The sequence below is a fragment of the Haliotis cracherodii genome, unplaced genomic scaffold, assembly GCF_022045235.1.
Source record: "Haliotis cracherodii isolate W230 unplaced genomic scaffold, xgHalCrac1.p SCAF_1, whole genome shotgun sequence".
Lineage (NCBI taxonomy): Eukaryota > Metazoa > Mollusca > Gastropoda > Lepetellida > Haliotidae > Haliotis > Haliotis cracherodii.
This window is the reverse complement of record NW_027266264.1, coordinates 59814111-59831090: the sequence shown is the minus strand read 5'-3', so window position 1 is coordinate 59831090 and position 16980 is coordinate 59814111. Positions and strand designations below refer to the sequence as shown.

General features: G+C 40.4%; 1 protein-coding gene and 1 pseudogene across 1 annotated transcript; one reads left to right on the top strand and one right to left on the bottom strand.

The window, feature by feature from the left end:
- Positions 1–897: 897 nt before the first annotated feature.
- LOC139466425 (perlucin-like) lies at positions 898–9352 on the top strand. Its single transcript, XM_071248171.1, has 4 exons — positions 898–982; positions 4760–4848; positions 7666–7759; positions 8957–9352. Exons 1-4 carry the CDS (start codon positions 925–927, stop codon positions 9196–9198), a joined length of 483 nt encoding a protein of 160 aa, XP_071104272.1. The 5' UTR covers positions 898–924; the 3' UTR covers positions 9199–9352.
- Positions 6064–7201, bottom strand: LOC139472403 (homeobox-like protein HDP1; annotated as a pseudogene).
- Positions 9353–16980: the final 7628 nt, after the last annotated feature.

The following is a 16980-nucleotide window of genomic DNA, read 5'->3' as shown; positions in this document are numbered from 1 at the left end:
CCAAAAGAATAGAGCTCCGAACAGTGAAGCCGACAACGCAAGCGCTGGCCAGAGTAAACTTGCTCCACTCTTGTTTTTCATAGAGGTGAATTGAAGAGAAAACTCGTGTGTTTTTCTTACGGCTTGGTTACCAATTGCCAGCGTGGTTAGATGAGAAGCCAATGTTATAAAAGCCTAGATTACAATATAAATACGCCTCGGTCTCACTCTGCTACCCAGGGTTCCTTGCGTCCAGGCGAGCACCTCTGTCACATCGTACACAGTCCACCATGTGTATTTCATCTGTTTCATATTGGCGAGTCTACACATTAAGACAAACATACGTCACGAAATCTTTAACTTTCATTGAGAAAATATCCTAAAATGTGAAAAACTATTTGCGTATTTATCTCCAATGACTTATATATATATGTCGAGCAGTACGGTTATCGGGGCTTCAGAAAGGTCGACACCCTGTCCTATACATGTCGAGCAGTACCGTTATCGGGGCTTCAGAAAGGTCGACACCCTGTCCCGTTCCCCTACGGATTGATGACTGACATCATCCTGACTTATGATTCCCATTTACCATGGTAGTACTGTTCAGTTATTCCATGATTCGTTGCCTGCTTACTAGAATGTTCAATATTTATGATTCTAGCAGTTTACGATTACCCACGTTACACGCAAGGTCAGACAGGGAATTTATTACAACGCCCAGACCTTGACCGGAAATGGACTCCGGGAAATGGCACGTAGTCCCTCTCTAACCAATCAGAATGCGGCCCCTGGGTCAGACCCGGCTTTCCCTTCATGACAAACAATTATTTCGTTGGCTGATCACATATCATAGAGCAATCAACTTCCTTGCTGGAATACTTAAAGCGTCATCTTGACTGCAAGGTTGACAAACCAATGACCAAATAAGAAGTGTCTACCAGAACCATGAGACTTGAACTTGCATCTGTCTTACTGTGCTCACTGGCATTCGTTGTTGCGGAAGGTAAATATTTTCATCATAACATTATATTTTTTTCTCACCTGACTGAAAGTCAAGTGAGCTTATGGCATGGTGCACTTGTCCGTAAACATCTTTTCAAATGACTATGGACAACTGAAACTTCATATGTTTGTTCCCCATCAATTTGTTAAAGAGGTTCAAAACCGTTTGTCCGTATGGCCACCACATCACACACGGTCTGGACCGTCGTCATATAGCTGGAATATTACTGAGTGCGGCGTTAAACAACAAACTAACAAACAAATAACCAAACATACGGTCTGTATTTCGTGATTATTGTTTTTGACTTTGAAATGTTTTGACCATGTTCTTAAATTTTACCAAAATGCATTTTTTCGCAATGTGAACAATTTCTCGGATATTGTCAGACAGAGGAAGTTGTACTTTTGGGATATTTTTTTCTCTTTTTATATGATGACATCAGGCCGATTTCCAGTAATATTGCTGGAATATTGCTAAATGGCGGCTCAAACTCACTCACTTTTGATAACATATTTCGTGAAAATATTTAGAACTTAGCGTTAGAAATTAGCTCTCAAAGAAAATATACTCTTCAGAAAAGTCAGGTTTGTGTGAGGTAGGAAAATACATTTATTCGAGGAACGGTACAAGGTATTGAGACAAACTGTTGTGGAGAGAACACTTGGTGATTGTAATCATCTCAGTTATCGGTACTTAGGAAAGGTCCAAGGTGAAGGTCAGCTACCATCAATAACGCGTATGTCCCCCCGTTGAAATCGAGAGCGGCCTGCTATCTCCTGCCCATGGAAAAGACGAGTATGGGAATCACATCCTGGGGAATGGTAGCCAACTCGGCCTGCAAAGCAAAAGCCAACTGCTGCAACGTCTGGGGTTGTGGTTGACGTCGGCGTATCCGTCTATCCAATTCATCCCACAGGTGCTATATCGGGTTCAAATCCGGGGATCTGGAGAGCGTTGTTGTTGTGTAGACAGGCTCTTGTGATCCGTGCTGTATGCGGTCGAGCGTTGTCCTGCCGTAAGATTGCCCTGGATATGGACCAAACCTGTCCTGCCATGATGAAAGATAGCTGCCCACATCATAACGCTACCCCAACCAAACCTGACCAGTTCCTGTACGCAGTTTCCGACGTAACGTTCTCCCCGACGTCTGTAGACCCGTGCTCTTCCATCCTCTCAAAAGAAGAGAAATCTTGCTTCGTCGCTGAACCAGACATCTCGACCTCCATTGCAGTTGAGGAAATACCCTGTGTTGACGTCACTAATGCAGTCGTTGTTGACGATGTTGTCGACGCGTCGAACAGGACGTCTTGCTCGTAGACCTGCTGCTCTTAAACGGTTTCGTACGGTCTAGTCAGAGATTCTGCGCAGTCCGGGTATTTGGGATGAGGTTGAGGTGGCTGTGCTCGTCCTTTCACGTAGGTGGCTCAGTCGGATATAGCAATCTTACTCTATTCACGTTTTTCATTAAGATATACACTTCACGATATATTTCATGGGATTCATTTAGTTGTGTTTGTGCGACATATTTCACCACGATTTTATTTCTATCATTTACTTTACAAAGTAATTAGACAGAACACTCCTTGCTTTCTTTTGGACGGCTAAGACGTAATAAAATGTGTAGACAAATGTTCCCATGGTACTCTCCTTATTAATCTTGAAGTTCAAAACTACATTCGGGATGAGTTGCATCTACTACTTAGAATAGCAGATGTGCTTGAAAGGAATTTGATAGTGAAGGCATGCGACGTGGATAAGTGTCTAGTTGAGAAGAAAAAGACATGTTGACGAGATAGTTCACTGTATCAGGTCCTGAGGAGTTTCATTTTCTGTTTGGGAAGAGAGGGGGAGAGAGCAAAAAACTAAATTGGACAAGTCTCTCGGGCCAGGAAAAGAAAAAAGCTTTTGAAATATCTACCTTCAAAGGTTAGAGGCAAATTAAATCCTATCACCGACAGCATCATCATCAATCTTTGTCAAAACCTTTCAGGAATCTGTTCCAAACTTTGTTCAACAGGTACCTCATCAATGGAGGTTTTTGAAATGTCTAAAATTTAGGTTCAGTTATTCTTTTCAATTCTTTTCAAATCTGTGAAATGAATTTGTACCAAAAGATGCGAATAACGTCACATATTCAGTTTGATTTACCACGTCCCTGGTTTTGTTGCTCGCTATGGCTCTATTCAGTTCACTTGTAAGGCCCTTGTAGAAACAAATGATGAAATTCGTAAAATAAAATACATAAGGAAAAATCAAATAAATGGGATGCAACTATTGAGGCACTGAAACTCCGGAAACGAATGGAGAACCATTGCGATCTAAATCGAGAAAAGCGCCATTTCAGCAAAAGGAAGCTTGTGTATTGGGAAGATACGTCGAATGACGTGACAGGGGAAAAGGTCAAACATAACTAAAGAAATCACATCTCAACCAACCCAAGATATCAATTTGAGCGAACTGCCAGTTTCGGGACTCCATGACGTTTTACTTCAATGCTCAAACTTATGGAGATGGCAAGCAAACAGAACTGAACTTTTTGTAGGTCTAGCTGTTTATGTGTCTTGGACATGTGACATGCTTGGCACAATGCAGTATATTATTAATATCTTCATGTAAATAAATATGTAACCTTAGTACAACACTTTGTTTATTTAGTTTATAAGCTGAGTTTATGGCTTGTAAGGTGCTTGTATATTTCTTATGCGTGAGTATATAGTATCTTGTGGTAGTTTTTTTGTTTTTTTTAAACAGGCTGTGTAGCAAAATACGCATAGCGAGATGATTATATAATTTACATAATATTCCGATTATACATTATGATGAGGATATTAAAGTATCACATACCAAATTATACATTCATGAACATGATACAAAACAATGTTGTTTTAGTTTTTGAACAAACTACAATGTAACATATCTACACAGAATGTATCTACACGTTGGTTCGAACGCATTATGTACAGCACGGGGTTCGTGCTATAATTAAACAGTGATTAACCCTTTCCAACCTTTGAATTTTTTAAAGAGTGTATTGTTCCATTCTATGCTATCCGAAATTTGTTTTTGACGGAATACTGTATTAATCTTCAACTCTAGAACAATAAAAAAGTTTGTTTTAAAATTAACCCTTGCTAATTAACCGCAGTTAGTACTGCAGGAGTTATCGCTGATGACAGCTAGATAATATATTACAACGCTTTTTTGGTTTATATCGTTGTGGAGGAGTTAGGTCCCATGAATTCTTGGTAATGAGTGCTGAAACGCCACCGTCATTCAATACATGTATAGGGGCGGTCGGGTAGCCTAGTGGTTCAATCGATCGCTTCTCACGCCGAAAACCCGGGTTCGATTCCCGACATGGGTACATTGTGTGAAGCCCATTTCTTGTGTCCCCCGCCGTGATATTGCTGGAATATTGCTAAAAGCGGCGTAAAACCATACTCACTCACTCACTCAATACATGTATATATGTTTAACTCAAAACTTTGCTCTCTCAAAAGTCGTGGTGTACTTTCTTTTGGACGTCAGTTTGTGACAATTTCCAGACTTGTTAAATGCGTGAATTGTCACAATCCGTTGCGACTAACCACTGGTGTGTCGGGTCCAAACTCACACTATGCACAAAGCACCGAAGCTATACTCATGTTTCTGGCTGTGACGTAAAACAACGTTCACTCACTAACTCACCCTCTCCTATGCAGATAACCACATGAAACATGCGACGTTTTACAGACATTCAGTAACTGCCTTTTGAATATTTTGTCTGCTGTTCTGCAGATACTTCCCGATGTCCTGAGGGATTTATCAAGCACGGTGGTTCTTGCTATTGGTTCTCCAGAATAAAAGGAACATTTGCTGAGGCAAGAGTAAGTATATAACTCATGGTATACTAACAAAGAAACTTCACACTCTTTCAGAAGCTCTCATATTGTATCATGTCATTGAGGTTGTGATTACACGATAAAAAAAAAACACAAAAAATGTCAATTTGGTTAATCAGTCTGAGTTGCCGTATCGTTAATATTCAACTCATAAATATCATAAGCATGGGTTAGTGATTCCCTATCAAATAATGATGATACCAGGCGTTCGCGATAAGGTCACGCACGGCGCCGCGTGTGTTCACCATTGGCCTGAATGTCTGCACGACACGTCCAGCTCATGGAACCAAGAAGCCTGCAGATGACACCTTGTGGAGTGGCAGCCCTTTCCTCCCGAAGAGCTTGGCGTAATTGCTGTATGCTCTCAATTGGGTTCCGAAATTTTATCTTTTACACTCCCAGGAAATCAGTACAGAATCGTGCTGTGTGGGATTTGTCATGCTGAAAATTGGTGTGTGTGTGTGTGTGTGTGTGTGTGTGTGTGTGTTTGTGGCTGCTTGTACTAGTCTGGACTCATACCGATTTATAGTTCTAGCACACTGAGATACCATGCCACAGTTTAACATGAATACCCCATTCAGACACAGTATACTGATTCCGAAAGTCCTGGTTTTAGCCCCTTAATGCCGAGCGCCAGACAGGGTAACAACAAGTACCATCTTTTAACGTTTTTGTGGTATGACACGCGCGGGGATTGAACCCCAGACCTTCCGCCCTTCCGTTTCTCATAATATCAGCCAATATATCATCTGGTCCCGACTCGATTACTTTGAGGCCAATCAACAAGCCAGGCCATGTTGGAATGACTAATCATGTTGTAGTCTCTAATCATGTTGGAATCTCTAATCATGTTGGAATCTCTAATCATGTTGTAGTCTCTAATCATGTTGTAGTCTCTAATCATGTTGGGATCTCTAATCATGTTGTAGTCTCTCATCATGTTGGAATCTCTAATCATGTTGTAGTCTCTCATCACGTTGTAATCTCTAATCATGTTGGAATCTCTAATCATGTTGTAGTCTCCAATCATGTTGGAATCTCTAATCATGTTGTAGTCTCTAATCATGTTGGAATCTCTAATCATGTTGGAATGACTAATCGTTTTGGAATCTCTAACCATGTTGTAATTACTGGAAAAAAGTGTGACCACCGATGCGTTTCTTATTTTGGATAGTTGGTTGCCAAGCCCATTTGGAATCACTAAGCATGTTGGAATCGCCGAGCTTATTGGAATTTCTGAGCATGTCTGAATCTAAGAATGCTGGAATCACTAAGCATGATGGACTTTCTAGGCATGTTGGAATCACAAAGCATGACAGAATTATTGAGCATGTTGGATTACTTTGAGGCCAATCAACAAGCCAGGCCATGTTGGAATGACTAATCATGTTGTAGTCTCTAATCATGTTGGAATCTCTAATCATGTTGGAATCTCTAATCATGTTGTAGTCTCTAATCATGTTGTAGTCTCTAATCATGTTGGAATCTCTAATCATGTTGTAGTTTCTCATCATGTTGGAATCTCTAATCATGTTGTAGTCTCTCATCACGTTGTAGTCTCTAATCATGTTGTAGCCTCTAATCATGTTGGAATCTCTAATCATGTTGTAGTCTCTCATCATGTTGGAATCTCTAATCATGTTGTAGTCTCTCATCATGTTGTAGTCTCTAGTCATGTTGGAATCTCTAATCATGTTGTAGTCTCTAATCATGTTGGAATCTCTAATCATGTTGTAGTCTCTAATCATGTTGTAGTCTCTAATCATGTTGGAATCTCTAATCATGTTGTCGTCTCTAATCATGTTGTAGTCTCTAATCATGTTGGAATCTCTAATCATGTTGGAATGTCTAATCGTTTTGGAATCTCTAACCATGTTGTAATTACTGGAAAAAAGTGTGACCACCGATGCGTTTCTTATTTTGGATAGTTGGTTGCCAAGCCAAGTTGGAATCATTAAGCATGTTGGAATCGCCGAGCTTATTGGAATTTCTGAGCATGTCTGAATCTAAGAATGCTGGAATCACTAAGCATGATGGACTTTCTAGGCATGTTGGAATCACAAAGCATGACAGAATTATTGAGCATGTTGGACTTTCTAGGCATGTTGGAATCACAAAGCATGACAGAATAACTGAGCATGATGGACTTTCTAGGCATGTTGGAATCACAAAGCATGACAGAATCACTAAGCATGTTGGACTTTCTAGGCATGTTGGAATCACAAAACATGACAGAATTACAGAGCATGATGGACTTTCTAGGCATGTTGGAATCACAAAGCATGACGAAATCACTGAGCATGATGGACTTTCTCGGCATGTTGGAATCACAAGGCATGTGAGTGAGTGAATGAGTTGGGTTTAACGACGCATTTAACAGTATTCCAGTTATATCGCGGCGTGTCAGCTTAATGTGGGAGAAAGACCGAAGTGATGCAGGTCTCAGGCGTTTACAACTTTGGTGAAACCCACGAGCATGGGTCTGGTGCTGACAAACCTAGAAACATAATCGGGGCGCACCGGGATTCGATCCCACAATCAGAGGTTTCTGGCGTGCCAAAGGGACGCAACTCTGCACAGCGAATCGCGGCGCCTTAGACAACTGGGCCACCCGTGCCGCCCCCCCACAAGGCATGTTGGAATCACAAAGCATGACGGAATTACTGACAACACAAAGTCGATCTATGACACAAGTTCTCTCTCTTACAGCGATTATAAGCCTGTTATAAGTACATCAGATACATTATGTATATCTCCAAGTGTGCTGTGCAACCTGTAATACACTCTAATATCTCTTGTCAGTCCTACTGTCAGTTCCTTGGGAGCCACCTTGCCCGGATAACCAGCAAACACGAAGACAAGTTCCTTAGAAGCCATGCAACTGGAACAGGGAAAAGTGAGTTGTGAATGTATCTTCAAAGGGAGTTGCATAGCAATGTGCAAACTTCGTCATAATGCTATAAACACCTAGGGCAATACTCACCTTGTGTTAGTCATCATATTCAAATATTCACCTTGCGTTATTATTTTCTGTTCCAATACTCACCTTGTGTTTTTAATTTATTGAAATACTCACCTTGTGTAATTAATTTATTCAATACTCACCTTGTGTTATTAATCTGTCCCAATACTCACATTGTGTTATTAATTTATTCCAATACTCACCTTGTGTTACTAATCTATTCTAATACTCACCTTGTGTTACTAATTAATTCCAATACCCACCTTATGTAACTAATTAATTCCAATACTCACCTTGTGTTTTTAATTAATTCCAATACTCGCCTTGTGTTATTAATCCATTCCAATGCTCACCTTGTGTTATTAATACATTCCAATACTCACCTTGTGTTATTAATTTATTCCAATTGTCACCTTGTGTTGTTAATCCATTCCAATACTCACCATGTTATTTATCTATTCCAAGACTCACCTTGTGTTATTAATCTATTCCAATACTCACCATGTTATTCATCTATTCCAATACTCACCATGTTATTAATTTATTCCAATACTCACCATGTTATTCATCTATTCCAATACTCACCTTGTGTTATTAATTTATTCCAATCATATATCGTCTTATCATATACCCATTGATGATATGGGGCATTTTGCATGTGCTAACAAAAAGACGGTCGTATCACAGGGGATGTAATACCCAGACCCTTATTACACCCCCTGCCTGGCTGATATGTCTTGTCAAACCACATCACTATGGCAAACCAACAACATGAGTACGCAGAGGTGGCACATTTGGTGTGATGGTATCATTATAAAAAGGTTATTACATGGTAGTTTTTATATCATACCCCATATTAGCCCTCGACACCACCACGAGGGTTGATAGGCGGTTTGATATGAAAACCGTCCTATAATAACCGATAAATAACTGAGGGGCCTTTATTTATATGGTGGGTCATTAAATTCAACACATATCACTACGCATGGAACGTTTTGTCATGTCATGTTTTGTGAGTTACTCTCACCTCTCATTAACTTTCCTGTGAAGGCTTTTGTTCACTTCCATTTGTCTTAGAACCGTACATCTTGTTTGACCACCATCACTAGACAAAGCAATCTCTCTTCCCAGGCTACTGGCTAGGTGCCATGGATCTCGGCAGGGAAGGGGCGTTCGTGTGGGAGGGGGGCTTTCCCCTCAACTACACCAACTGGGGACCTGGAGAACCTAACAACTTGAGAGCAGAGGACAAGCCAGAGCCATGTTTGATACTATTTAGATATTATAGACATGAATGGAACAATGGTGACTGTGGTTTAGCCGAGAACTTCATATGTGAAAGGAGGGTGTCCGGATGTTGCTGCAGCAAATGAAGTGTGCTCATTGGTTAATGAAATACTACACATCGAGTCGACCCTTTTCAAAATACTTCACAAGCAATCAAAGACAAATGTAATCAATTATATTTAGCTTCAAAGTTAACGTTTTGGTACATGTATGCTATCAAGGAATAAATAAACCGTGAACCTTTCCAGATTAACCAAATCCAATAATTTCGCAATGCTTGTTTCAGTTATTCATGTACATGTAGATCTAGTAGTAGTAGTAGTAGTTTGTTTGTTTGTTTGTTCTTTAAAGACGCACTCAGCAATATTCCAGCTTTTTGACAGCGGTCTGTAAATAATCGTGTCTGGACCAGACAATCCAGTGATGTAGTATGTACAGTTAAAAAAATTAAAATGCAGCAAAGAGGGTTTAGGTGATCCTGGCACAGTCAGGCTAGTTCATCAACTCGGGGCCATTGCCCCCTCGACACGCAGCCTAGACAGCGAATGGGACTTCTCCCAGGAAGCCCTGCCAAGTCAAACCCACCCAGCACTTTTCGGGGAATGAGTGAGTGAGTATGGTTTTACGCCGCTTTTAGCAATATTCCAGCAATATCACGGCGGGGGACACCACAAATGGGCTTCACACATTGTACCCATGTCGGGAATAGAACCTGGGTCTTCGGCGTGATAAGCGAACGCTTTAACCACTTGGTTACCCGACCGTCCCTTTCGGGGAATGTGAAGACTCCCCAACACTGCAGCCTTCTGCGTTACCCAGATTGTCAGAAGGGCTGTATTCCTTGTAGCAAACCCGGGTCCTCTCCCAATGTCAGTCAACAGATTGGGAGGTACCAAACCTAAGGCACCAAGAACAATGGGGAGTCGAACAACTTGGTACTTGGGATGCAAGTGTAACATTTCGAAAGCGAGGTCCGCATATTTGCAATGTTTTTCCTGAATCTTGTCACTCACATTAGTGTCAAAAGGAACAGAAAACTCAATGATATAAATGATTGATTACCGGTATTATTAAACTCGGCACTATATGGATAAAAAATACCGATATGACGTTACATTGTATTATAGTGGCGGTAGGGTATCGATTGGTTCTCTGAATGGGTATTGTTTTACGCCGCATTAGAATAGTGTTCCAGTCGTCTAAGACGCCACAATTCGATGTACATAGTTGCGTCCCTTTGGTAAGCCAGAAACCTTTGCTGGCAGGTTCGCCCCGTTCATGTTTCAAGGTCTGCTTTTGCGATCTGCATCACTTCGAGTTTCCTCCAAACATTAAAGCTGACACGCAGTGACATAACTGGAATACTATTATATTACCCACTCACTCAGTGGACAGTATAGATACACCAGAGGATTCCATTATGGACAGCACTTCCCTTATAAACAGGGGTACAGTCTTTCACTCAGTCATGTATTCTAGGTTACCTGTTGATTCAGGGGTAGACTAACATTCAGTCTATGAAATCTTCTATCACACAATACCCTTCTCCACTCTAAAATTAAACAAATAATTTTCCCGATGGTGATTTCTTGTTTGGATAGAGTTAGCTGAAGCTGGCTAGACTTGCTTTTGTATACATATCTAGATTGGTGGGTTTTTTCCATAATATAATATGGAATATTCACAGTCATGGTGCAGGGGTCATCTAAGGTCCAGCAATTCGCTGTGCAGAGTTGCGTCCCTTTGGCACACCAGAAACCTATGATTGTGGGTTCGAATCTCGGTTGCCCAATTGGATATTACAACACACAACAGCTATGTCACTGCGGCTTGTGAATAATTGAGTTAAGAACAGACAAGTCAATGAATGATATCATTGGTCATTGAGAGGCATGACATGAGGTACAGGTAAAACCTGTTAACACAACTCTTTTACTTCTTTTTGTTTTCAACTGGGGCCTATTTGTCAGTATGATAATTTCCCTTAAGGAAGGCACATGCTTAGATACCAGATAATAGACAGATACTTGGCATACTCAAACACGTGACATGCTAGAATCCTGTTCATGAACAGATGGTAGTCAAGGCCTCCACCCATCTTCCGGAGGTAAGAGAGTTAACTGACTTTAAAAGTCCAGTTTCCATGGACTTTAATAGTCAGTTAATTCTCTTGTCTCGGGAAGATGGGCCTCCACCATGTAGAGATGCATACCTCTCCATCATCATGGGTTGAATCCAAGATTTCACTATTTCAGCTTAAATAATGCAAACAACCACTCTCGCTTGACAATATGTGCAAACATGGGCCATAGGCTTGTCGCTATCAGCTCTACACAGAGTTTTATGGGCTCACAGTGGTAGATGTATATTTCCATGCGTTCATCTAAAAAACAACCAACAAGTATGTATCAACAAACTGAACATGTTTATTATGGGTATCCAGGTTTACCTACACATGGGACAGGTATGTTGAACAGGTATGTTGAGCAGACAGGTGGGCATATGTACAGATGAAGCTCCACACAGGATATACATTGCTCCCTACCTTCTTGTCTTTTCAGTGAATGTTGTTACAAGTATAGAAAAGTCCCATATCACAATCTGGGCACCAATATTGGTGTGTGATTGAGCATAATATCCAAACTGGTGTGAAAAGTTTTTAGCCTTTCAAGCTATCATAAAAGACTTGGTTAAAAAAAAGAAAAAGATTCCAAAAAATATTTTTGTTTTTACAACAGTTATTTTGGTGGAGGCAACACAACATGCATAATGATGACATCAGCTGTATAACAGTGGTGCAATGGAGTTGACCGTGCACACACAGGAGACATGCCAGAGGGGGACAATACATGGGGTTCACATGAATACACATTAAACATTTTTAATGACTGACCAGCTCTCTTTCTTCTTGTAAAGATGTTTTTGGCCAAAATGCCAAAGCATGTCAAAACTATTTTTCCATAAATTGGTTTACCAGTGGAATTAAACAATTCAGAACATTTCCTTTTTTCAATTCTTGCTGATTGTACGGGTACAAGTTGTTGTAGAGAGAGGTCTGAATGACTTTCCAAAACAACAAGTCTGATTTTGAAATATGTATGCATGTACTTCCAGGTAAAAATTAAAAGTTCCTTCATTCTAACTCATGAAAAGATCGGAATGGCCTCATCTGTAAAAGAAGAAACTGAGTGGTCAGGGGTGACATACTTCTGTATTGTTCCATCTCATGCTTGTTGGAACCTGTGGACTCCTTTCTGTATTCTTAATGTCAGAGTTACTGGAGGAGCAGAACATCTGACCCTCAGTAACCATGGTCACAGACTAACACGACCTACAGATTCATCGCTCTCCTAACCAGAGTTCCTTTTACCTCTGCCACAGGCCAGCATCATGAGACGATTCATCACATTTTCAGAGTCCATTCAAGATATTACATATGTTTTTCATGTGTTTCATTTTTGGCAAGTCTACACAAATAGATAAACATGCCATTTGCCATTTTCATTGAGCAAATATCCTTAAACGTGAAAAGAAAATTCCACTTGCATATTTATCCTTTGTTTATATTGCTTGTATGGCTCCACGTTCTGTTGTCGAAGCCCTTCAGAGAGCTAGAAATAGGGTCATTTTGATGTACATGTATAAAGATATATTGTCATGCATCTCACTGTCGAAGTTGTGGTAGCATATCCATATAATTATGCAAAACAATTTAAGCGCACCAAAATGCTTGCATTTGGCCAGTCTGTTCTGATTTCAGAATACACAAGTTTGTTTACAAACAAGAAAAGTGTCCAGTCTCATGATTTGTAAATTAGCCTGTGGCAGTGGTGTAACGCTTAGTCATCACTGCACCAGAGTGTGCAAATTCATGTGGACGAGGTGCAAATAAACTAAACAGTGAAACATTTCATTCATTGTAAAACAAAGATGACATCTTTTATCCCCACGTTGCATACAATTCAACTGCTTGAGTTGAGCTCCAATTTTATTTGAGCTATGGATGATTTACGAAAGATGTTGTACAAGTGCTGCTGACTAGTCAGCTGCAACGCAGCAACCAATCGAACATAGAGATTAACATGACCAACATAAATGCACAGGTTCCCAAATGAAAAGTTTAAAGTCCACTTTGATCAGATTCTCTTAAGTCATACACTTTAGAAAGCAACAGTATGTATATACATAACTATACAGGTACACAACCCAGCTAGCAATTCACTTATTGACAACGGCAGAGTGAGAAGCCCACATACATTGTCCTTTGTGTCAAGGAACTTTTTTAACCGATATGTTTTCACACATTTGTCAACCACAAAAAACAATGTTTGTGCACACCTCATCCTCTTTGAAAGAAATCTGAAACCATGACTATATGGATAGTGGCATTTTTTTTCCTGCTTTCTGTCTTCTTTCTCAACAATTTTCCCTCCCAGTCTCATATCTACCTCAATATACAAACAAGTTGTTTTTTAATAAATTATAACACAAGCAGGATACACAGCTTAGAGACAAATATACAATTGAGTGCCCAGAAGGTCTGTAACATTGCAGAAAATGGCAAGACCATAAACAATGTCATCCAGAGTTGCCTACAGCAGGCAAGCCTCTGCTTCAAATCTAGTGAGCAAACCCGCAAATACAGCACTGTACAGAATATGTCACTTACCAGTCTCAGGTGGAACTCAGGTCAGTAGTAGCTGTAGCTACAGAAGCATGGATTGGAGTCTGTGGAAACTATAGCCTAAACATGCATGGATTTGATTCTGTTGTAGTAAACAAGCATGGATTTGATTCCATGGTAGCAGTAGCCTAAACAAGCATGGACTCGAGTATGTAGTCGCTGTAGCCTAAACCAGCATGGATTTGATTCCTTGGTAGCTGTAGCCTAAACCGGCATGGATTTGGGTATGTGGAAGTTGTAGCCTAAACAAGCATGGATTCGAGTATGTAGTAGCTGTAGCCTAAACAAGCATGGATTTGAGTATGTGGAAGTTGTAGCCTATTGAAGTGTGGACTAAACAAAAGATGACATCAGATGCCTGTTTACCCACAAATTTCCTACCAGACCTGTGCTACGGTGTCTGAAGTTCCACATGAAAGTGTTTGGAGTGTTTGCGAACCAAGTGCCCAGTGTTCATCACAGTATCACAGAACAAGTAGTTTTTCAGATCATTGGTCAATGTCTCAGGTAAATCTCGTCAAGTCTTGTTTCGGACGTATCACGTCAGCTCATCCTATGTTCCTAGGAATCTCTTATGGTAACACAGGTCACTGTGCATCATTTCATTGCAAATCAAGTTTCCAAACTTTATTATTCGTCTCACATCGTGTGCATATTTTATTTTAACTTTTTCGGTTTTTAATTTAAGGATGTAATCCAAATCATTAATTTATCAAGTTCATTACAGTTTGCCCTGGCTTTCAGATTATTATTTCAAAACCTTTTCATTACTTCTTTACTATTATTACCTGAAATTATACTATAAAAATATCTGACATTAAATTAAACTGACGTCCATTAAAAAAGGATGCATGTTTGCATTTTAAGAGGCAGAAAACCAATTATTACTAAATATCTAAAAGAGGTAATGTTACTACAAAAACAAAGGTTTTCTTGCAGAGATCATACAGCCTAAAAATTCAAGGACTTTTCAAGGCAAAATTGTGTTTTTGAAGGACTCCAGCAATGCTGCAACTTTAACACTACTTATACATTTTGGAACTACCAAAGTGTTGATATGACTTGACATTGTACCCATCAGGGCAAACAACAACCAGTGTATAGAATCAGTGAGTAAAAGTGTGAAAAACACCAATTGTTTACTGAATGTTCCATGTTGAAGAATACTAAACATCTATAAATGACTGCCAAATTCAAGAACCATTTTTTCATTTTCAAAGCTAAAAGTTGAAATGTATAGGCTTATCATGCCAGCTGTTGAATTCAAGGGGTTTTCAAGACAGCTGCTGAATTTAAGGGATTTTCAAGACAGCTGTTGAATTCAAGGGGTTTTCAAGACAGCTGTTGAATGTTTGGGATTTTCAAGACAGCTGTTGAATTCAAGGGATTTTCAAGACAGCTGTTGAATTCAAGGGATTTTCAAGACAGCTGTTGAATTCAAGGGATTTTCAAGACAGCTGTTGAATGTTTGGGATTTTCAAGACAGCTGCTGAATTTAAGGGTTTTCTCAACTGTGTGTGAACCTTGAACAGGGCTAGCTTCCAATGAGATGTGTGATCAATGTTAATAGTAACTACGTCCTTATCAATAGAAATGTACAAATCGGATACCCTGTCCTACTACATGGCTTTGTCCTCATGGTCTGGTGTATATCTATGTTTATACAGTTTACTCGTTTCAACAACAAAACACAACATTTCTTAAGAAAACTGGCACACACAAAAATGTGTCTGGCCTCATAGCACTATTTACAAATGATGGTGTTCAACGGAGATAGCGAAGTAGTGCAATGGAGAGTTAGGTGGAGAAGGGGTTAGGCAGAGGGGGGCTAGGTGGAGAGGGGTCAGGTGGAGAGGGGTCAGGTGGAGAGGGGTTAGGTTGAGAGGAGTTTAGATTAAGAAAGGTTAAGTGAAGAGGGTGTTGGCAGAGGGGCGTTAGGTGGAGAGGAGATTAGGTGAAGAGAGGGTAAGATGGAGGGGGGTTGGTGGACTGGGAGGATTACAGGAGTAATCTATATTGTATCAGGGAATGGGGGCAGGGACAAGGGTAGGTTCCAGTAACCTTGGTATTCTGAAGTCACCACGGTGAGTGTCACCAACAGTTAAGAGAGTAGAAACCCTCCTGCCAATCATTACACACAGCTACTAAGACATTGAATGATGATGTATTCTACAGGGCATGATGACCTTGACCAGAAGGCAGAGACAACCCTATGTACACAACGCACCTTCACGACGGCTCACTCACTCACACAGACAATTAGGGGTTACTTCACTGAAACCAGCACCTGTTTTCAATTCCAGACTCCAAGATGAGTAAATGACTGACATTCTTAACATTGCAAGTAGACATCCTCCTTAATTCCCTACCTTTGTTTTTTCAACATCTGGAACCCGCCCTACTGGAACTTAGAGCCAATATTTACAGTCAAACCTTCATTGCTGCTCGGTGAGCAAACACATCCACCACCCAGCTACTGAGCGTTCCTCCTCACAGTCTGGTCATCATTCCTGTTGTTTAACAAATAAACTGAAAAGGTGTCATAACTACACACTAGAACAGCAATGTCCAACACTAACACAATATCATCAACGTGATTACCAACTCAAATAAAATTCCATACAAACGCCTGCAATTCATGATCATTTGAGCAATTGGAAAATGGGAACAGCTCAAGTCTTACATTTACATTTCCTTGACCTGATCCAGATGTCTGCAATAGGGCTGTGTATTATAAGCATGTAGATGTGTGAAAACATGTACACACCTTAAATGCATAGGGGACACACGTTACTGTTGATCAGATGGTTGCAGATCAGTGCAGCAGTGAGAACCCTAGCCTCTTGTGAGCTTCGGGTCAGTATGCTGTTCTTGCAAGTAATCAAAGCCACAAGTTCTCATCAGTAATGAGCTTGACCTCAATGAACCAGGATGATGCAGCATCTCAGTTTCTACTGGTGTACACTCCGGGTCAACCTCTCAACAACAAACAGCACCATGCCCTTGACTGAATGTCTCAGCAGTTACAACATGCAGACCCACACAATGATAGTAGCAAACACACCAGAGTGCCAGAGACCCCCTGTGAAGGACTGACCCACACAATGATAGTAGCAAACACACCAGAGTGCCTGAGACCCCCTGTGAAGGACTGACCCACACAATGATAGTAGCAAACACACCA

Coding starts and splice junctions, on each gene's coding strand:
- LOC139466425 (XM_071248171.1), top strand. CDS start 925: ATGAGACTTGAACTTGCATCTGTCTTACTGTGCTCACTGGCATTCGTT. Junction 983..4,759: donor GGCATTCGTTGTTGCGGAAG/GTAAATATTTTC, acceptor GCTGTTCTGCAG/ATACTTCCCGATGTCCTGAG. Junction 7,760..8,956: donor TGCAACTGGAACAGGGAAAA/GTGAGTTGTGAA, acceptor CTCTCTTCCCAG/GCTACTGGCTAGGTGCCATG.